Source organism: Solenopsis invicta, chromosome 16 (genome assembly GCF_016802725.1).
Source record: "Solenopsis invicta isolate M01_SB chromosome 16, UNIL_Sinv_3.0, whole genome shotgun sequence".
Classification (NCBI taxonomy): Eukaryota; Metazoa; Arthropoda; class Insecta; order Hymenoptera; family Formicidae; genus Solenopsis; species Solenopsis invicta.
Genome location: NC_052679.1, coordinates 4,157,944 through 4,181,485, shown reverse-complemented (window position 1 = coordinate 4,181,485; position 23,542 = coordinate 4,157,944). Strand labels below are relative to the sequence as shown.

General features: G+C 36.4%; 2 protein-coding genes across 2 annotated transcripts in view; one reads left to right on the top strand and one right to left on the bottom strand.

Annotated features, from left to right (window-relative positions):
• Nucleotides 1-976: 976 nt before the first annotated feature.
• LOC105203218 (BTB/POZ domain-containing protein KCTD3) overlaps nt 977-23,542 on the top strand; it is a 57,525-nt gene continuing 34,959 nt past the window's right edge. The window contains exons 1-4 of the mRNA XM_039458354.1: nt 977-1,406; nt 1,575-1,783; nt 2,153-2,212; nt 2,950-3,010. The gene's annotated coding sequence lies outside the window, so the exon portion shown is untranslated. The remainder of the gene's footprint in view (nt 1,407-1,574; nt 1,784-2,152; nt 2,213-2,949; nt 3,011-23,542) is intronic.
• The window catches only part of LOC105204163, a 36,232-nt gene continuing 21,634 nt past the window's right edge, over nt 8,945-23,542 (bottom strand). Inside the window, exons 4-8 of the mRNA XM_011173226.3 lie at nt 21,077-21,183; nt 19,974-20,269; nt 18,870-19,047; nt 15,991-16,160; nt 8,945-14,475 (exon numbers count right to left, since the gene is read on the bottom strand). Of these exons, the coding sequence (XP_011171528.2) occupies nt 9,682-14,475; nt 15,991-16,160; nt 18,870-19,047; nt 19,974-20,269; nt 21,077-21,183 (5,545 nt within the window). The 3' untranslated portion in view covers nt 8,945-9,681. The remainder of the gene's footprint in view (nt 14,476-15,990; nt 16,161-18,869; nt 19,048-19,973; nt 20,270-21,076; nt 21,184-23,542) is intronic.

The window sequence follows — 23,542 nt, the reverse complement described above, 5'->3', positions numbered from 1 at the left end:
TATACCTCATCGCGATCGTCCGTCGCCGAATTCGACGTACACCCCCTTTCTGTAACGAAACTTACATCGAACGGGTCCGAAACGCGAGAGACGCTCCCCCGCGATGCTGACGCCGCCACGCTGTGCCGTGATCTGAGCGACGAGCCGCTAGATCCGTGACGTCATATCGATAATCATCATGGCCGTCAATTTTGAGAGGGAAAAAAAAAACTAGTCGCGTTGTTTTCACATCGTTGCTCCGTGCACCAGTTAACGGTTCCATTATTCTGTAATTTGTCACCTGTACTCGATGCGATAACAATGCGGAGCACGTCGATCATTCGCTCGCATTCGAATCCGATTTTTATACGGCCGTGTGAAAAATGTAAAAGGAGCTTGTGAAATGGAATCGCACGACGGTGAATCTGAGCGAGAAGTGCACTTTAAACGTCGATTAAATTTACCTGAATATCGCGAAGATATTGTCGATTGCACAATTTAGTTACGTGTCATGCAATTAAATTAATACTTGCGTCCGATAATTCGATCGATGTTATAAATATGCAAACACACTCATGAAACTCGAATAAACGGAACAATGATAATCGAGCTATTGAGCAATTTCGGAACATACGTGTAATGTGTGATATATCGCATTATGTTTATACGTGGTTCGATGTCGGAAAATACTACATGTTATAAAGTGAATGGTAAGAGCATCTCACACAACTCGAAGTCTTTGCGTATTCACGCGCTCGTCAGCCGAGAAAATGCCAATCGTCACGATATAATTAATACGAAATAACATGCCTAATTACGGTCAACACTTTAATGTGAGATACAGTTGCCAGCCATTTGCCGTAACGAGACACACTACGCGTCTGCAGCCAATCAGGAATCGCGACGCATATCAGAGTGCCGCGACGCCGCGACCGATCGCGACGTACTTCAGAGGCTATCGCGGTGTAACGATATGTCGGTGCAAAGAATGTCCGCTGGTGACGCGATCCACTCTTTTGATGTTCTTTCGTTCGCAACGCGCGTGCTAATAAAGCGAAGAACGCTCCTTCTCACCTGACTCATCGAGCCGGCGACGGACAATGCGGGCAAGATCGGGCGTCGCGCTCGCTTTGTTTACGTCGTGACGGTCGAGAGTAGGCGACAATGCGCAATAACATTCGGCTTACTGCTCAATCCCTCGGCATTCCTCGTTGTGTATTGTACGCGGGCACACGATCACCCTCATCAAGGATGGATATCTCTAACTCCGCCGTGCGACACTTGATGTATACGCGAGTACGAAAGATGCTGAGCTGTGGTATATATGCGATTTATGCGCAGCCATTTGATTAACCTAAGCCTAAGCGATCTATTATCTCGATGTGCGACACGAGTCTTTCATCGTTCTGTACTGAGAAAAAAGCCTGGTAAGAGCTGTTAAATGTACTTTGTTAAGTATATTATAGAAAATTTAGTAAATATTATCAAACATGTTGTCAATAACCAATCGTTTGGTATTGTTTTAAAAATATTTTTAAGACATTTGAAAGCATTCCACTGCCTAAGCGAAATATTTATTGCTGGATTGTTTTCAGTGTGCAACTGTGGACATTGCTCGTTCTTTCGTCTTACGAAGCTGTGTCGTGTGACATCGAATTAAGGAAAATGTGCTTTTACTGGGATAAGGAATCGGAATGCCATTTGAATTGGTCGTTGCCAAGTGGTTGTTACATTGAGCATGATATCAAACGTTAAACATTCATGATTGTGAACAAAATATGAAGGATTGGAAATACGAATAAGGGTAAGTTTATTTCATATTATATCTCTAATTTTAATTGTGTTTCTTGATGTCTAGCCTTTTGATTGAATAAAATTTGTTACAATATTTTTATTTTTATGAAGGTTGTAAGCGATCAAAGATCTTTTGACGTATTGTACAATAATTTTATTTATTCTCTTTTTACACCTTTAATTAAGTAGATGGTGAAATGTAATTAGATAGATGAGGTGCCGACAACACCCTAAAGAAATGTTACTGTTATTGTTATATTTCTTATTAATATATTATGTTATATTTAAATTTAGATTAGTTAAACCTTTAAAAGATAGAGGAATGTAAAAATATGAACTTTACGATTTGTGGGTAATACTTTTTATTTTTATTTTCCAGGAAGATCTGTAATCCTGCATTTCTTCGTTGTCTGTTAATAGCTATCCTGCCTACTTAAAGGTTAATTAAATGCAATTATAATTTATTCATTATATAGTTTACAAGAAAAAGAAAAATTTCAGTTTAAAAATATCATAAAATGTATTATCTTATATATTTTAATATATAAAACAAATCGACAGTATATGTGATCCTCTCCACATAAATTCAGCTTTAAAAAAATCAACCATTGAAAAACATATTGAGAGCTTTACAACATTTAAGTAATGATCATTTAAATATAACTACAGTATTTTATATAACAGTTTTTTTTTATTCAATTTATCTGTGTTTTATAATAAACTTGGAGTAAGTTTGATTGATAAAAAGCTTGATAACATGTTATTATTCAATTTAGCTTTCACAATAAATTGGATACGAGCTTGATAAGTTTTTCATTCAATTCAATTTTATTTTACAATAAATATGGTGTTAGTTCGTTTTGATGCCAGCTTGATAATAGTCCTCTTTATTCAATTTAGTTTTACAATCAATTTAACGTAAACTTGATCCTTTATATCTCTATAAATGCAAGAAAAATAATATGAAATTTTTTTAAAGTTTGATTTTTATCTCAATTTTAAAAATAACGATTCCGGACCAGTTTTAACGAAAAAAATGAATTATTTGTAAATAATCTAAGTTTGTCAAAATCTAAGAATTCAGAAATTTTGTTAAGCTTCTTAGGAAAGGATCACATGTGAACGATATATTCAACCATTGTAAAAGATTTAAAATTTTTATGTATCTTTTTATAGCTCGATGGCAGCTGCTTCTCTTACGAAATTTCTAAAGCTTCGTTCTACAGCTTCGAGTGTGGTGAGTCATACTACTTTATATTTATTATAATCTTCACTGCGATAATCGCTGCCAGTACTTCTATATGTATGCTTTAAAAAAACATGATTCTGAGAAAATAGTTTTTGTGCACCAGTGGAAGCCTGATTTCGCAATTTCAATTTTGCAATATCTATTGATAGCTTTCATTCGCGTCATTCCGTCACTGGAAGAAGTTTATTTGTCTTTTCTTAATTCTGCGACGACGACGCAAAGCATATCTTAAAAACTAATAAGTAACTGCCGCCCGACCACGTCCGCTTTCTTTTTCTTCGTTTCGTTTTGTGGCTTTTATATTTTGCCGCATTTCTTTTTCCCTTCCTACCATTCTTTCGTTTTTTTTTGCTACCAAACGGGTCCTTCTGTCTTGCGGCTGTATCTCCGCGTTTACATGATGTCTACGAAATGATTTACGGAATACTATATAAAATGATTTAACGGCGTGTCTTAGAGTACAGTAGAAATGGAATAAATATTTGCAGCATTAACAATAATGCAAATTGATTTTGTTCTTAGATAAAATATACATACCACTTAATTGTCTTTAAAAATCTTTCAAATTTGTATGAATTTTTATTATATATATATACATACACTATAATAAAAAATAATTATGTAACTATTTTTTACATAAAATAAAACGTAGTTTAATAAATAAAATTACTAAACGAATTTTGGAACCGGAGAAAATACATTTCCATCTATTAGCAACTTTTGATATATAGGTATACATATATTTTTTTATAAATATATATATATATTTTTTATAAATATAAATATTTTTTATAAATATAAATATTTTTTATAAATATAAATATTTTTTTATAAATATAAATATTTTTTATGAATATAAATGTACAATATAAAAATAAATGCGAACATGAAAGTAAACAGTAAATTGTTTTTGTATCAAGTTTTTCATAAAACTCAATTGGTTTCAGTTTCAATCGTTTTAATTTTACACCACTATTCTTTTTCTTTTAGAACACTTTGTGTATATCTATACATAAATTCGCGGTCGCAAGAGCGGCTAATTGCTGGAAATGTATCTTCCCCCGGTCACAAAATTCGCTCGTAGTCCACAGAATTGCTCGACAAAGCTAATCCTCCGCCGAGTTTCTCGCTCCTAAAGCCAAAGTCTCATAAATTCAACGAATCTCTCTCAATGCACGCTAAGATTTAGTTAAAAAAGAAAACGGAAAGACCCGCGAAGGGGTGAGTCATTCTGCAATCCGACAGTCTGGATTATTGCAGTATTAACCCTCATCTTACCGAGGTTCTAAAGTTTTCTTGCGAAATCTTAACGATCCGTCTCTTCTTTGAATTTTCTTTGCGTTTGTTGCTAAATATAACAGCAGTTATTTCGATATAATTGATAAATAAATTGGTATCTGTTCTTAACTTTGCTTTTACGAGATAAATTGATAGAAAACAAACTTTTTTTTGAAATGATTAATTTTTAAATACTTTTTAATTAATTCCGATAAGATTGTACATATTATTATTAACACATTTCTCACAATTAAGTGTATACACTGACAATGAGAGAAGAAATATCTTAAAAAATTTTATTTAACACAAAAAAATTATTTTTGGGTCTCAATAGCATATTTACTTGCAGTCAAGTTAAAAATTTCTCAATTGAAATATTTTGTGTAAATAAATAAAGAAATAATTTTTAATGAAGTATTTTTTTTATTTTAATTTTAGAAAATATTTTTATACTTAAAATAATCAGATTTTTTAATCTGAAAAAAAATGTAATTAAGTTTAATATTATTAGTTTATTTGTAAAATTATTATTTAAATATAAAAAATGTAAAAATACAAAATTATTAACTTAAAGTAATATGTCTGTTTACTTAAAAGTAAATACTCAAACAGAATAAACAGATGCTTGCATCAAAATATTTGATTTTAAGAAAATATATTTTTTTCATTTAAAAAAATGTTTGTTCTCTCAGTGTGTTATCAATTTCAATCTTACCGCAAAATTATTTGGAAAAAAAAACAGATACAATAATCCGGGCTTACGATAGTGCACATAGATTTGAAAAAAGTATTTAAAACAATGATACGTTGGGAAAAAAAACCGTGATAGATACGTGCGGGCACATCGGCAGGCGGTGGTCGAAGTTAGACCCCCCGCCTACAAACCGCGGCAATAAAATGAATTTATCGATGCCGCAAAACGGCGGCTCCTTACTCGCTCTCCTCCGCGATCGTACTTCATTTTGCCGATATTAAATGCTGTAAATTCAGACCGCCAGCTTCCATCCCTCTCCTTCTCTTTGCCCAGTTCGCGCCCTAGCTACCTCCACCACTGCAGGGTGCTTGAGAATCGATGGACCCTTGTATTTTGCGTGCATGTATGCACGGGCATATGCAACGACTTTATGTCGTACGTCATCGAGCTCGTCTTGACAGCGATTATTAACACATAAATGAAAAACACAACACATCCCATTCAATATTGCAAATTTAAAAAAAAATTGATTTATTGAAAAAGCTACGCACAAAATATTAATTGCTTTTATCTTTTTTATAGGATGTTGTATTTTTTTAATACATGTTTTGATAATTGCTGCAAATTTAATGCAAAATTGTTAAGAATTTTGTCTAAACTCAAAAAAATCACTACAATACTATGTTTAACTTTTTCTTGTAAACGGAGAGTTAGGGTCACTGCACCAGTCAATGAACAAATAAAAAAATTGAACTAGTCATTGAACATAGAAATAAAATTTTAATATAATTACATTTTGAAATAAAAAAATGATATTTTAATAAAATGTTTACGAAAATTGGATCATAAAAAATACAATTAATTTGCAATTTATTATTTTAAAGTTTTATTATTTTAATACTTGCCTAAACATAGTTATTTACTGATGATTGTTCAGCGACTGGTACAGTGACTCTATGTGAAATCCTTTTATTTCTGAAACTCTTTAATTGCTATTTCAGGTATATATCTTCTCTCTTTTTTTGTGCTTTTCTTCATATTTTATCTTATAACTTGCAGCAAGTACACTTTTTCTATAATACTGAATAATCAGAATTTGAATTAAAATAATCATAAATGCAATATAAACAAAAAACGAATTTTCTTGTTTGTTAAAAATTTAGAAATATAATTTTGATAATGGGTTATTAAATCGTGCTAGCATTAAAACATTAAAAATAAACTTGCCGCTGTTTTTCTACTATATTGCAACCATATTACGGACTATATTATGGCAAAATAATTGCATTACTTTGTATTTACGTCACGTAAATAATTATATTACATTAAAATTTTATGATACCAAAATATTGAATTATGTCGCCATTATATATTAGGCTGAAACAATTATATCGTCCTGCAATTATGTTGTGTTGTTTAATTAAATAACGTGTGACCATTGAGATGAGAAAACATTGCCGATTTTGCGGCAAGATTCATCGAATAAAATCGCAATACGTTAGTTTTGCGTCGCGCCGTCGATCGTGACCGCGCATCGCGTCGGAATTTCATTCAGGATGCAGCTCGTCGACGATGACGTGGGCTAGTGCAATATCGGTCCACCTTCGTAATCAGGCTCGTAAAAACGAGGTTTACGACCGGTCGAGCTTACGCAAAAACCCAATCATATCCGCGTATAACGCGGCGGGAGAAAAATAGCGCGACAACGTCGTGCCACGTGGCTGAGCGCTCAGGTATCGTCGCATAAAATTCCAGATCGACGACAGGGATTTCGTCCGATCGAATGACCGGGTCGCGAATTTGTTATAACTTCATGGCTACAACGAAACAAGCGTCGGTCGCTCGCTCTTTATTGCCTTTTTTTAATCAAAAATTTTCCGAGAATCGCGTGATTTATTTGCACGCGTCGCTGCGCGATTGTAAAATCGTTTTCGACGATTTCGAGAATTTACAGCGGTATGCTTGATTAATTTAGAGCTACGTTTTTACCTTATCTACATTAATCTACTTATGAAATATTTGTGACGAAAAAAGATATAGTTAATTTAATGAAGAAGAATAAATGTCACGAATATAAATTATATTAATTAAAGTTTGACAAATAAATATTAAACATTGAGTGATCGAAAAATCACTCAATTGTTTTAAATCCTCGTTGTTTGCTCGATACACAATTTTTAATCGCATATATTTTCATTAAAATCCCATCGATATTTTGAAATAAGAGAAAATTTTAACCGAAAATTTTTAGCTCTCGCGGTTAATTAATTAAATTAATCTTGCTGCAACTGGCAAACGTACAACAAACGGGTAATACACAACAAACACGTATAAAACGCATTATTCGTAATATGCGGGAAACGCCATAAGCGCTCAAGAGGCATTTTCAGTTTTATTTCTCATCACAGACGTGCGGTACTTGAGCACTTTACGCACAAACGCATGACTGAGACGTGCCTCTGCGATATTTGTGCCAGATGATCGTTTCACAACATTGGCAGGGAAGCGACACTCGTAAAATATCAAGCAGATAAGTAAAAAAATTCGCGATCCATTCGTACAGACATGGGCGTATAACATAAAGTAGACGAATGTAAACTCGCGTATCGCAAAATGATAGATAGAAAAAGGTGTGCAAATCTCGATTTAAACGTAAATTCACTGCGATCATCGCGCGTCTTTCTGCCGGCTTTGCCGTGTTATCTGCACATACGATGTGCGCGGGGGTAAACGAGCATCGTTACGCTTGCATCAGCATCAAAGGCAAATACGACGAGCGGAAAACGGGGCACGTGGCGGCAGTTTTCAGAACGTGCCGCGCGCATAATGCGTCGGATCGGTCTTTATCGATGTGGAGAAGGAAGCGACGGCCTAGAAACGCAATTATCAGCCTTCTCATCTCTTCGCGATCCATACACAATTTCAGTCTCTGCATTTCGATGACATTGCGCATTATCACACGTGTATCCCCTCTGCCAGAGATGTGTTCCGCGAGATGTTTTATTTTTGCGACTGAGAAAGATCTTTCGATAATTTTGACGTTTTATCGAATGGCGTACGTAAAAGAAGACTGAGCTCTAAACACTAATTGTAAGCCAACAAAATTATGAATCGGTCAATCTCATAAGAGTCAATCGCATGGATTTATCAAAATTAGTATTATTTTGAATTTCACTTTTTTCTGTGTAACAACTTTATCTACTTCGAAAACGTAGTAGAATCAGTATTACCAGTTTTAAAAAAAAAAGTGTTTGAATTTATAAAATAACTGGAGGAGTTATTTTTTTATTTTTTCATTTTTTAAGTTAAGTCTATATTTTTATTTTTTTAAATAAGGATTTCAACGAAAATAGACACGTGATAGAAGAATTCGGATGCATCGGGAATTTTCGCGTATCGGAGATTTATCACGCAATAAAATGAAACAGCCGTTGTAAGCTGTCGCTCTACTGGCGGCGCGTTTCACTCTGCTCGCGACATTATTAGGATCGCAATTGCCGGCGTCGAGATCGCAGCACATTCAGCATTGCACGAAACGCAGCACATGCGTCAGTTCTTTTCTGAAACAACGCGGCTTGCATCGGCCATTAACTGTCGTTTCATGGCACAAAATACGAGTTTCTTTGCCTCGTAAAATTATTATTGATGAGACTCGCAATGCGTTACACATGTCGTCGAATAACGATATTAATCGATGAGTATTGCATCGTATGGGAGTTTATTCCATAAAAATACCGAAACGTATTGAATTATAATGGCGAATTTATGGACACATTTATTGGATACTGGATCTCAATTTAAACTTTGTCAACAAGATTAGCGAAAGGAAATCAAATTAAATAAAATAATAAACTATTAAAAGGAAAAAATAATATAAATAATAATATTCATAAAATGTGCTAAAGTTTCTTTTTTACTGTACAGTAATTTGTTTTAATTTTATTATTTTGTAAAATATCCTTTATTAAACGATAATATTTATGAATGATACATTAATTATTTTTGTTGTCTTATGATATACATTGTAATATTAACGTATTCTCATAAAGATGATTAAGAATTCTTAAATACAATTCTTACAAATTAAACTGTTTTAGCTTGCTATTAATATTGAAATATTTAACGATATTTTTATAGTAGAAGTTGTATAAAAATTTGTAGAGTGGGAAAATCGTGCGTTATTACTTTGGAAAAAACCATTACTTATAATTATGTACAAGATATCGTTCATTATTTAATTATATAATTATAATATGTGACAAGTGTTAGTGGTCTTTAATTTAAATTTTTTTAACTAGAAAATTTTGCTGAGTTTGATATCAGATATTAAATTGTTGATCATGTAAAATATTTAAGCCAATATTAAATATTGAATGTGAAAATTTGACAAACAATATTTAATTAAATATTAATTACACATTTTTCTATGAGTTAAAGTCCATTAACACTTTGCACATAATTATCGATACGATCATTATTATGACTACTAAAGATAAATTGTTAAATTAAAAGACTGACAAAATTAAAAGAACGTGAAGCTCGCATAAATATTACGTTGCCATTATTTACAAGTTTCTTTTCAAATATTTCTATACTTAATTCGATTGTACATTATAACTGTTTTCTTCAAAATATAAAATATATGTGAAAAATAGATTTAGAATTTAAGAAGATCGCTTGAATGATCTTAAAATGCATTTGTACCCCTGCTATTTTCTACGATTCGTCTTCTCTCTTTCAAGAGCTCCAAAAATTTTGCTCTTGGACTCCCGGGATATTTTAATTCCACAGTGAAAGATTCTCCAAATTTGGGATTCATTAATTGGGTTCTTGGACTATCTTTTGATCTCCGCGCAATTTCCATTTCCGTTTGTCCTTCCTCGATCGATTTTGTAGTCTCTACCGAGTGATCGTGACGTTTTATCTGGAAAATCGTCGATTCATTCGACGCATCTATGTCTGACAGATTATCGTTGTCTTCTGGCGATTCTTCAGAATCAATCTGAAAATCGATCGATGTCCTCGAGTTAATACCATCCGTTTGATTCGAAGGTTTCGTTTTCCTAAACGTCCAGGGGCTACTCTCGATTCCGCGAATGTGACCGAGATAATCCTCGGTGGTGGAAACTTTGTCGAAATTAAGGATGCCGTGAGCGTCCTGTTCGAAAGTCCCTCGTAACTTGGAGTAAGTTGTCGGACTTTGCGATTTAAGGTCGGATATTTTTTGGAGGCGTTCCTGTCGGGATTGTTTCGAGCTCCAACACTTACTAAGATCGGCTGCGCGCATTAGTTGATTGAAGATTTTGCGCTCGAGATTATCCTCCGTTGTAATGTTATTGTTCTTGTTGTCAAGATCATATTTATCTATCTCAGTAGCTTGGTATTTTTCTGTCTCGCTTAAAGTAGATCGTTTTGTAACGTCAGCTCGATTGGAAGACGAAAGCGGCAAGGAAATTCTGGAAAGACTGGATTCATCGCAATTCTCGACATTATTTTCAGAAACTGCATTTCCACATTGATGGATCACACTGTCATCGATGCTGGACACCTTAGAGTCTACACTGGAACTCACTAAACTCGATTTAGCGCCAGCAGACTCGAGATCGATACCGTATCTGTCTCGAAGTACCTGGTTATGCTTGCTGACCTTATCGATGCATGCCTCCAATCTCTCGATGCCTTTCAAACATTTCACGTAAGATTCGACAGCAACAATTTCATCGTTGTCTGGCTGCAAATATTTATCAGTGTCATCCTTTAGGCTCACTCTGCGCCCTCGGAACTCTACACAATCTTTATCCGTGTTCAAAGTGTTCGCACGACGATTGCCTCGTCTTCTGCGACGCTTTCCATAGTTCTCTAACATGTATGTGGCACTCATGTACTCGTTGATAGAGTTCATGTTGCGCATGAAGATTATTGCCTCATTCAAATATTCTTCAAAAATATTTCTTTTTGATGCTGTGCGAGAACGAGTATCTTCATTGATGACGACACTGCTTTCGACAACTTCGTTGCGATGATCCTCGTTGGAAAACTCAATTATTTCGTTATTAAATAGATTTTCAGAGTCCTCAGAATCATAATTCTCTTTCAAGGCAGGCAGAATTTCCTCGCTCTTCGTCGATTCTATCTTCTGTTGCAAGGACTGACTTTCGATATTCGATTGAATGATGTCTAAACTTTCAGTCACAATCGGTTTTTTCTTTATCTTCTTCATAATGGGCTTCAGGGTTACCTCCGAGTTTTGTTTTGATGCCAGCATTTTGCAATTAGTTGAGACATCAGTTATCTTTTCAAGGCTAGGCTGTGAAAAAGATACCTTCTTCTTGCTAATATTATCAAGCTGTTTAGTTTCTGCTTCTTGTTCGGAATCACTGTCTACAACGTACAATGATGTCCCTAAGATCATTTGCTTATAATCCTGTATTGGATTCTTTTCTGATATTTCTGCAGGTTTTCTTTTCGGAAATTCTATTTGAGCGTCATCAAACTCGTCGTTTATCGAGGACTCGACTTTAGTCGAATCTACATGATTAATCGACTTCAAAGCCTCCTTCTTCGTGTGCGCAACGACGTCCGGTGGACAAAAGCTCTCATAATTGTTATCGTCGTGCAAATCCATCGTTTTTATTTCAACTGACTTCTTTGCAATGCTTTCTTCGTCATAATCAAGGCTGTCATCCGAAAAATTATAATCGTAGTTTAATAAGTTCTTTAGCGTAACAGATTTTGATTTCTTCAAATTTATGCAGTTGTCTCTCGAATCTTGATTACATGATTCCTGAGCTGTTTCTTTTGGAATTATATCGGTAAAAGTATATTCGCTGTTCATCGTAGAAGAAAAATCATTAACTGAATTAATATCTTGATTCGCAGAAGGTGACATAACGCTCATTTCTCTGTTGTAATCGGTAAGTTCCGGCGATCTTTCTGGACACGGAGGGGTCCAATTCTTCCATAAATCAGTGTAGGCAAGTCTGTGTATTGGTTTTCTAGGACTTAAACTGTAACTACGTTTCTTAATAATGAAAGTCTGCATTAAACCGCCTTTCGGAATCGACCGTGTTCTCTGACCAAGATCCCCGATATATATTCCGTCCCATTCCATTTCCGTGCCGCTCTCTTTTGTCTTGATGTCAGAGGAAGTACCTAAGGAACTTCTAAAAGTTACCGACTTCTTCATCATAGTTTCTTTCTTCAAATCGGAAGTCGCGTCATGACAGCTTGTGCTTTTCGGATCCTGAAAGATATTTTCAATTCTAAAAACTCTGCCGTCCGCTTGAATGGCCGTCGATTTAACTGTAAAATCTTTTAGAAGAGATTCTTCAGTTTTATTTTTAATCTCTTTGTCCGTTTGAGCTGCCTTGTCGCTGGAAATTGGTTTCGGTTTCTCCTCCACGGTATCACTGCCGTCCATCACTGCGATCCTTGATTCTAGACCATTGGTGCTCTCAATAGTTATATTGATCATTTCCGGTAGAGATATGGAGATAACATTCCTCTCGGGACTATTTGCTCGTGCGTGTTGGTTCAGCTCGTGAATCAGACTGCAGCATCTGCTGTAGCTTCTGTTTTCCGCTGTATTACCTTTTTGTCGATTAGCCGTTTCATGACGTATCGTTTGTACTGCCGAATTTCTTCCTGACGACGTGAGGAACGTGTTGGTCGAGCTGTCCACGCACGGTACTCTTTTGTCACTACCTTCCGGATAAAGCTCGGACACATCGGATAGATTACTTTCCGTGTAATTCTGCGTGTCGTCGGAAAGTATACCAGAATCATTTCGTGGCGAATGAAGTTCATAGTCATCGAAGTCAAGATCGGTGGCCAAGCTTTCGGCGTCCTTGTATCGGAAAATGTTGATTTGTGGCCGTTGATCAGTCAGTGTTGCCACGTCTTTTACCCTGAGAACGGGTAATCGAGGGTCCATCATGACTACCGCGACGTCAACATTCGCATGATCGTCCGTGAGGACCGCTGCATCTTGAAGAACCACCTTAGGATCGTCCGTTAGGCACGCCGTGTCTTTGAAGCGCAACGTCGATGCCCCTTCCGTCTGCGTATCCACGTTGATTCTTCGTCGTTTCATCAGCATCTTCCGCGAGATTTCCTGGAGTCTTGATCGTGCCATGAGAGTGTTCGATGACATCTTCAAGTCGGTACCCTCCGGGGGTGAACGCGTATCCGACGCGTTGCTGCTCGCCATATTCGTATCCTCTATTGGTTTTCTGCTAGAGTAGAGCCTTTCTGTGACGGCTGCCACAATCTCGGCGCGTTTCACTTTCTGAATAGCTGTGTGCTTAAAACCTCCAGCTACCGACGCCGCTGCCGCTGTTACCGCTTCCTGGTCCAAAGAGCTCTTTCTACGCGCTAACTTGTCGCGCGTCAAGTTCGAAATCAAGATCTGTTCGTCCTTGGAGCTGCTTGAGCTACTATCCTTGCTCGTCTTTCTCTTCAAGCTCTCCAAGCTCGGCTTTCTGCCGATATTGTTGTAGCTACCTGATCTAAAATCTTTTACGCTTTTATCAGACTCGTTGCTACTCTTTCTCTGTAGATAGTCCTTGTTGCCGATCGCTTTCCAAATGCTCTCTGACTTAACGTTCGCCTTGCGATCGTCAATCTCACGGATATTATTGAGCTTCTTTCCACGATCGGGTATCGTTGGACGTTTCTCTAAGTTTGTATGTGATCGTTGAACACCGAAAAGTGGTGTTGGTTCCTTCTTCTTGTTAATCCCGTCGATAGAGCCAAATTTCTTCGAGACGTTCTTCAAGTTTGACGAAGGTAAATCGACCGAATTCTGCTTACTGAATTTACCTCTTGGTTTACTCCTCCCAACAGATGCCGGACTTGGTGGAAGATATTCTGATGTCTGAAGATCAATGAGATCCGAATCTTTTAATATGCAGGAATTCGTCGAACTGCTGCGATCATCGATATCATCGATTCTTTCTGGACCCTCGAAATCTTCGTTGCTGCCTTCTATAAAATCGGCATCGATCGAATCTTCTTGCACTTCGTCGGAACAAATCTCCTCGATATGTGTCGACGATTCTTGTAAGCTGTCGTCCGGTTTGATTAGCACAGCTACCAGCGTCGGTATATCCACGAAGACTGGTTCGTTGATTTCGTCCACTACTTCATCGTCCTCGTCGTTTAACTCGGTAACCTTGGCTTGTTTGTAATTGCTGATGAAACGGTCTGGAAGTTGCAGATGCTCACAGGAGTTAAATTTTCTAATGAACCCTGAAGAATCTGTCTCGTAAACTTTCACACTATCACTAGAATTGAATCTTCTTATCGAAAGTGAATCGAGAAATCTGTTATCGTTCGATTGTACAGTCTTGTTCTTGTGATTGGATTCCTCGGATTGCGAATTGAGTGATTCTTGTTCTTCGTGATACTGAGAATCCGTAGCGGAATCCTTTGAACTTTGAACTTTGCCGCAGCAACACGGCGCCTTAGTCTGGTCGATATCCTGCAATACGATTCGTATAACTAATTTTAATTTAAATCAAGAATGCATATCACATATTAAACGCAGTTAAAGGCAGATAAAGGCAGTGAAATATTTTTGAGCATAGTACTGTATAATTGTAAATTTTCGCTATATTATTCAATGGATATTTTAAATTAAGTGCTTATTTCATGATATACGTATATAGTATATTTTTAGATTCTAAATAATCTCTTTAATTTTCTTTCATATATTTTTAATTTTTTGTTAAATATTTTATTATCAAATAAATTTTAAATTTCCAATAATCTCGATTCTTAATAAAATTATAAATTAATATTTAACTCCACGTTCAAAATTAATACTTTAATCATATCAACTTGAATTGACAATATCTTTAGTTTTTTTTTTATTTTACTTTGAAAGTGAGTATCATTTGATTTTGTTTTAATATTTCTATTTTCAATATACATCACAATTATAAAATTTTATCTTTTAAAAGAAATTATTATTGTGGATGAATAATGTTTTATCTCGGATTTAAAATACGACGCGGAAGCTCGCGGATAGTCGACGGAGTTGCGATTGCGGACGAAGCATGAGGAATTTAATTAATCGGCGATTATGCAACGTGCGGAAATGAAGGATGGAAACTACCTGATGGAAATGGAAACGCTGTTCGCTCGTTTAGCGTAACACATCGGCATATTATATTTTATCAGCAATCGTTCGGCCAATCGCTCGCAACGGGCGCTCAATAAGTGTCAAATAAACGATCAATGAATCTCATTTGCGTAATGACATCGGACAATATCACGGCAGTGCTCGTATTGGTAAACCCCGATAATAAACTCGCACACTCTCACTCGCGCGAGTTAAAACGCGACTGAAAAATCGGCTGCTATTTATCGCGGATCCGCGCGTACTACGTCGGGCAAAATTGCGAAATTTGTTTTATAATGCCGCGCTATTACCGATCGGGCGCCGCTCGAAACTCATTAATATTTTCTGCCGGCAGCATGCGAATCTCCAGCCGCGTTATAAAGTCACTCGATCAACATCAGGCCGGGGATTAAATCCTTTCGCGTTTTCGCCTCGCTTCTACCAAGCTCGATTTTTCATTCCAGTCGCGTCAGAAGACAAACGAGAAAGTGGTGTTAATTTTTATTCAATTAAAATAACACTTCTGCGGATAAAATTTGTAAAAAAAGGTCCAGAGATATTTGATCGTATGAAATAATTCCGGAATGTGTAATGTGCAAATAACTGATATTTTATCGAAGAATACAATTTGAATTAGTATTTAAATTGTATTTTTCACACTAAATTTCATATAATTATCTCGATTGTTCTAAAATATAAAATCACATTTCCGTCTATGTGATGTTGAGAATATTTTTATATTTCTTGATTTTTCTACTAGGACTCCGTCTAATTCCCTTAATTTACATCTCGTACTTGATGATCCTCTGGCTAATATTTTCTCACATAATTTGCATAAATTTATAATGAACAAAATATCTATATATTTCTTGCCTTTTCCAATAATAAAGATTTTAGTCTGGCGACTTCGGCCCTTAGCTCACGGACGATTCTCTCCACGGGATCCTCGTTGACCACTGGTCGATTGACCACGCTCTGCGCCCTTTGCGCGAATCGTAAGGTGTGTGCGGTTTCGTTGTAACTTCCGCTAGCTGGAGATATCGCTGAAAGAAACAGCAAGACTCTTATTGACGTCGAAAATATTAAAACGACGTTAAAACTGGCGTATATTCCAACTACAGCTATTTAATCGTTACAGTGCGATTTCCTGATTAATACTAGCATTCCAAGTACAATTGTCATACGTCAGCGATTAGATATCGATAATGAAAGATTGCTTGATGAATAATATCTACTAGAAATGCCTTTATCGCGAAGTACCGCAAAATGCTGCTTGCCTATTCGAAGATAACCATGACCGTGCGAAATATTATCAGTTTACTAAAGAAAACGTCACGTGCATTTTCAATAGAAGAAATATCCCATTTCTTGCTCTTTGGAAACAGATCCTATAAGATTCGCCTCATTCATAAATCCGTAGATATACAGATAATCAGATACTTTCAACGACGGGCGTCTGTCGAATTAATCGAGAGGAAATGTACGGAACGAAACTCCGTGGACAAGTCAACCGGAAATAACTCACGGCTCACCGAGAGCTCGATAATCCGAAATGAATTTTCAAGCGGACGGTATCTTTTCCGGACGTCGTACCGTGGAAGCGACGTATAAAATTCGCCACCGCGGCGGCGGCAGTATGCGGTCCGCGAGATAATGTAATGTCTATTCATCTACGCACTACGCTCAATCACAAATGCGGGCCCGTTGAATATTAAACGTCTCCCCGATAATAAACCGAAATGCTATTAGCAATTCAATTAATTGCCGATGATCAGCGGTTCGGAATATTCCGCTACGATTAATTATACACGTCGCAGGCTAGAAGTGTTCGCAAAACTCGTCGTTGTTCCCCGGCCAATTATACGGATCGTACGATCGACTCTTTCATTTCGGCAATTAATTGTGACGAGTCGAAAGAGGGAAGACCGGCGCGCCTTCCCTTGATTAACGTGTCTCTCTCTCTCTCTCTCTCTCTCTCTCTCTCTCTCTCTCTCTCTCTCTGCGCCGTCGACTCAATTACGTCAGTTTTGTTGGTTTATCACGGAAGATAGATAAAAATATCAGACGATCAACGAATGGAAGTAAACAGTGTTAAATGGAGGGTATAGATTTTGCTTTTTTTCTCTAGCTTAATCTCAGCGATTTCGAACGTATCTTAAAAATTACAATTGTCTTGATACACGCAATTGTCACAAATTCAATCAAAGAAGATTAAAAGAAACACGGAAAGATATGCAAAGTTACTAGTTTGTATCCGTCTCTAAAGATTTGTAAATTATGTATTTTATTTTTTTTTTTATTGTTACTTTAAATTCTAATCCGGTTTGATTTTAATCCAAGGCAAAGATATTAATTTTTGCTCGTAAAGAGATTTATCTATTAGTACTGTGTAACGCAATCTTCTCTACGTGCTTTATCTAACTACGACAAATTTCTACGGGAAGATAGCATTTCCCAGTTCTAAAATGGCAATTTCAATATTAATCGTCATTCATCATGACGATGGTTTCCTTAATATTTTACTCAAGAGAAACTGTGAAGATTAATGCAATCAAAGAGAGTCGAATATAACCAGGCGAAACCGTTCTAAGGTGACGCTACAATGAAAGATAAATCTGTCACGAACAGTCGAGTTTACTAGAGAAGTCGGATTAAGTTCCTAAATACTTCTAACATGCTTTCTACAAAGCTGAAGTTTCAACAATATTATTAAATATGCATTAACTAAAATTTACGTACAATTTGGAGCATGTTTAAGTATTGTTTTACAATTCAGTTAATTATTTAATTAATTAATGGTTTAAAACATCCTTTGCAAATAATTATTACTAGCGTTAATTACTGCAGTTTATATCTGTTTAAATTCATATGCTGGCTCTCAACAATAGATAATTTCACATTATAGCCGTGAAGCATGTATTTTTGTATTATGTTATTAAATATATTAAATCATGTTTGATAACGACTACCATATACTGAGGGAAGAATACTGGCGATGAATCGATCACGTAGCTACTGTCGCAAGCTCACTACAGATTTCTTATTTACCGCTTTTCGCGTCTCTCTATCTCGGCTCTATTGAAATTTAATCTCCGCGTCTTAGCTCGCCTGGAAAAGCATTTAAACCAATTACATCCAGCCCGGGTTATCACGAATGGTAATAATTTCACAAATCTCGCGATAATATTTCTTCTCCGATAACTAATGGAATTTATGGCAAGACGAGAAATTGCCGCTGTAAAGAGAGAAAAGAGATGGTCAGCTTTTTTCGTTGTGATCCAACGATCACGAAATGTTTTTGGAGGAAAACGTCTGTACGATTTGAGCAATCTTTAACGAGAGAAACATATGAAAGGCGAAAAAAAATGCGAAATAAATAAATCGATTAACAACAGCCGATCGTAATTAACTCTTTTAGCGCGAAAGGCTCGCGCTAAAAGGGTCAATTAAGCAATGTCGAATTGGTCGTTGGATTTCAATCTGCGCGCGAGAGAACGGTGCGTCATTCTGTCAACAGAAAGGATATTAAAATGAAGGGTTCAAGATCAAAAGAGGGGAAAAGTGAGCTTATAATTTCCTCACGAAAATACACACGGCGAAACGCGATTTGCGCGAGCAGAATATTCCCGGAAGGAAACCTCTTAACGTCGATGGAACGTTCTAAAGATCGCGGATGCTGAAAAAGGGGGAGAATACGAGTTTAGGAGGACGGCAGGGGAAAGATCAAAAGGAAAATTCCGACAGACACTTACTGGCGAGCATAATGGTAGTGGCATTTCCACCGAGTGCATCCTTCAACAGCCAAGTGAGCGAGGAGTCTCTGTAAGGGATGTATCTTCTTCCTGGCCTACTTCCGGTTGAGCCTCTCTCGGCAAGTGCGGATATCACGTTCCCTAAAGCTACTAGGCTCTTATTGATATTCGCACCTTCCTACAAACGAGAGCAAGGAAGAATAATGTCTAAGTTAATTGTGGATATTTTTATCGAATATCTTTTATATATTTTGCGTGTTTCCAATTCTAAAAGAATTTCAAGAAAAATTTTATAATATTGACAATTATCTGCTTTTCAAAGTAATTAGAAAAATATTGCAACAATCGGTTATAATAATATCCCATGTGTTTTTAAATTGGTAATGCAAGTCTGTCGAAGCAACAGCGTGTGTATGCACTTACGTAATTTGTTAGCTTAACGTATAATTTTTTTTTTTTTAATAATGAAAACGTACTTTGACTTTTCTGCGTGAAACATTATTAGCGATGATTCCTGAATTTTTTCGATGTCGTGATAATTCTTTCCGTAACACGGATGGCATGATCACATCAACGTCAATGATCAATCACAGTAATTATAAAATCGCACATTGATTAGTTTATTTAAAATACTAATTATTTACACAATATTTTTCACTTAACGTATTAAATCTATGCAGATAAATCCGTTTTTATGATACACATGCACAGAACTGTACTTTCGATGAAAAAGGAGACGCTGGAGTCTAGGTATCACTGACACACATTATACCTCTTAAACACTTATACTCCAATAATTACGGATCGATCAAGATATCTTCATTTTGTCAATACAAAAAAAAATGGAAATGTTTTTTCGATAACAATATAGTTTTAGATTTGTTGAAACACTTCCTTGAGATTTTCACGCTTGTTACTTTCGCGAGCTACTCCGACGGTCGATTAGGCGAGTCTATTAGCGCGCGACGCGGCAGTCAGGACGAGATTGATAACGGGGGCTCTATCCATTTGCGAAGGGAGCTCGCGCGAATATCGATTTTCATCGCGCGAAATTCAGCCGGCGAATATTCCGGCGGACGATATTATTTTTAGGAAATGACTCACCTTCAGTCGATGAACGCCGCTGCAGGTGGCCGCGCTCTCGCTGCCCGCCAGATCGACTAGGTGCAATCTGCTACCACCGTGCAGAGTGGCGTCCTGCCTCCTGGAGGACGAGGAAGTACCACTGACGTTAGGACGCTCGGCGTCAACCGTCTCCTGCGAGAGATCGATGGTCAGCAGAGCGTGGCTACGACTGCTGCTGGGGTTCTGAAGTGTCGAGGCTGTCGTTCGGGCCTTCGTGCCCTCTTCCACGTATGATATCAACGACCCCAGCGTGCGAACCACATGGTGCGTTAATCCTATTAGAGATGAAGGTCTTTTGATCGAAAAAAATTTAAAGGTCGTCGAAACGTATTAATTCTTATCACTATTGCGAGACGTATCAGTTGATTTTTATTGTTGGAACTGATTACGACGGTGAGTGGATTACGTGAATCGATGCAGGATTGTTTGAAAAACGACTGTACTCGAAATGGAAGTTTTATCATTAAAAAAAAAACGAGAAAATCCAGAGATTCGAAAGTTATAATGGTACTCTAGAATTCAAAGATAACAGGATTCGAGATCAATCCATTCAAGGATTTTACACACACACACAACCTGAGAATAGTTCAATCAGAAGCTCAAGGATGCAAGTAATTGTAGTAACTTAAAATTAGAAAGTTTAAAAAGTCAAAATCCATATATTTTTATACGAGGTTTTTACATAAAATAATAGTGATCATATTAATACAGAATCAATTTAATTGATTAATTAAATATTAAAACCTTTTAACTTGATAAAAATTTAAATTACTTCTGTGTAATGTACCGTACAAAATGAATATAATTTCAAAAGAAAGTTACAAACATTAATAGAATTAATAATATATTTAATGCAATATTTGATATAATATTTATAATATACCGTGTTTATTTTTACATTGCAATACATAATGACACGACGAATAATAGAAATATTATAGCATGGAAAGCGACAGTCGCGGAGCATAATAGAAGAAAATTTAAACAGCGCAAACTTAGGTACACACTGAGTAAGAAAATTCTGGCAGAATTTTAACCGACGCTTTTGTTGCGCGAAGTTTCACGCTAAATGAGCCGAATACCTTGGACATAAGGTCCTAGTCGAGGATGTTCTCGAACTCGGAGACCGCTTGTGCTCGTCGACGGCTTCAGGAGATCCCTCACTCTCTCGTTATATATCTCCAGATAACTAAAACAGATCCATTACGTACAATTTCAAAAGGACTCTCATGAAATTACCGTAACTGTAGGAGTATGATCACTCGTCTCTCATAGCTTTTCTTAGTTTATCTTTCCATTATTTACATCAATTTTTTCCATGACTATATCTAAACTATTGAGAATCTTTCTCAATAATTGTGTGAGAATAATTCTATTAATTTCCATTGATTACATTCATTGATGTTCTTTGAAAAAACATCGATGATATAATAATAGAATGTTTCCAGATGTTCTAACAAGTAGCAGTAGAATCACTTGAATCTCTCTCTCTTTTGCGTATATCAAGTATTTTTAAGAATTACATGTTTGATATGAAAGATATCATTATTAATTAAAGCTTATTTTAGATGATTTGTGATTAAAATTTAGGATATTTTGTTTGTAATATGATGTGCGTATAATAAAAAAAATACTTGAATTAAGATACGAATTACGAATTGTCTAAAGTAGACAACTAAAATTTCAAATAAAAATTCATGTAAAATGCAACGAATTACTTGAGCGCACTACCGTTGCTACAAAACGAGCACAATAACGTCGAAAGCACCTCGTTATTACAATCACCAAATCTACACTATTTTTTATCTTAACACAATCAAATTTTAGTCGAGATATCGGTTATAAGCTGCGATAAAAAAATTCACTGGTTCTTTACGAATTTTCGATGTCCGGGATTCCGTACGAATTGGCGACGACGTGATTCGCGAGAATCGCGATAGCTCGATTCTTGGATGCATCTCGCGATGCGCTTCGAAGCGTGTCGCCGGCCGCGTCGCGCCGCGAGGCGACACGACACACGCGAACGTGACGTGTTTCACGGTGACGAAGACGAACGTGAGATCTCGCAAACACGACACGTGAGTACGGAAGCTCCTGTGGATCCTCTTAACGTCATTATCCGTCCCGTTGCGCCCGCGGAATTCTCGCACGTGCGCCCGTAAATCGGCTTAACGGCGATCGCGGCCTCACATGGTCACGTTCGTGTTAAATGAAACACTTTTTCGTTGCTTCTCGACTGTTTTTCTCTCTCCTTGCCTTCTCGTTTTTCCTCGTGGTCTCTCTTTTTCTCTCGTTGCGTTCTTTGACGCGACATAATCCACGAATCTACACCACACAGGTCTTCGGTCACGTGAACAATCTATGTGGGAGATAGCGACACCTTATATTTTCTTTAACGGACAATAAATAAAAAACTTGTACATACGGCAGAGTAATAAACGTGTGTTACCTCATGGAGTGGCAATGCCAAAGTGAATTATAAAATAAATTGTAACGTTTTTATTGCTAATTAATGTTTGCCACATCCTCTAATTTAAAACGGAAGTTTTCCGTTTTTGTTCTCTGTGCATTATACTTATTTTTTTCTCTAGTTAATTTAATTTAATCTTTTTTTTTTATTTGCAATGCCATTATTTTTCTCGTATCTTAATCGTAGATTTCTGTCTTCTGAGAACGATAGTTTCTAAAAGAATTGTACAGTTACCCGACTTTTTAAACTGTTTACGACCGACTGCGTAGGTGCACTCTCTTTTCTTTGGGAGAAAAAAAAACAAGGTTTCGTCGTCCATTTTCCTTGACCTGAAGATGCGGCCGCTTATCGGAACAACGGCCATTACAATGGCGTAAATTACATGGCAGGGAAAATTTGCAGACAAGCAATACAGTGTTACGATTTCTGGCCTCGTTCTCGAGAAACGAGCAGAACGTTCGCGCGAGTTCAAAGAGCAGTTACGATGAAATTCACAAGAATCGTTACGTCGCGCCGGATTGGGCGTTCACCAATTGCCGAGGTTCTCGTTCGCGAATTTCGCTTCTCGGTAATGCTGCAAGAAGTATGTAAAAATTGCGCGGAATATTACGAAATGTAAAACGCCGTGCATTATTTTCCATAAACCATTCGCATCACGCAATGACGATTCAACACCATTGACAATGTGCATTCCGCAATTGCTTCGTGGATAAGTTCAAAGGTGAGGAAGGTGAATTTAGAATTTATTACGTGACAGCAAATTATTTAAAGTTAATTTAATTTCTACCTAGAAACCGGCTTACTGCGTTCTAATGAACTTTGTTAGAATAATTCGCTTAAAATGCGAAAAAATTTTCTACCAAAGAAGGAGACATTCTTGACTCTTTTCACTCTTGGTGACAAAAGAAATATATTGCACACATATATTTTTTTTAATTTAAACTCTTTAAAAATTTTCTACGTATTAATTAAAACAATATTAATAGTAACAAAATAAATGTTGCGATATTATAATAAGTGTATTTTACAATTTACAATATAATTATTATACATAATAATATAGAACGGATTCTTGAGG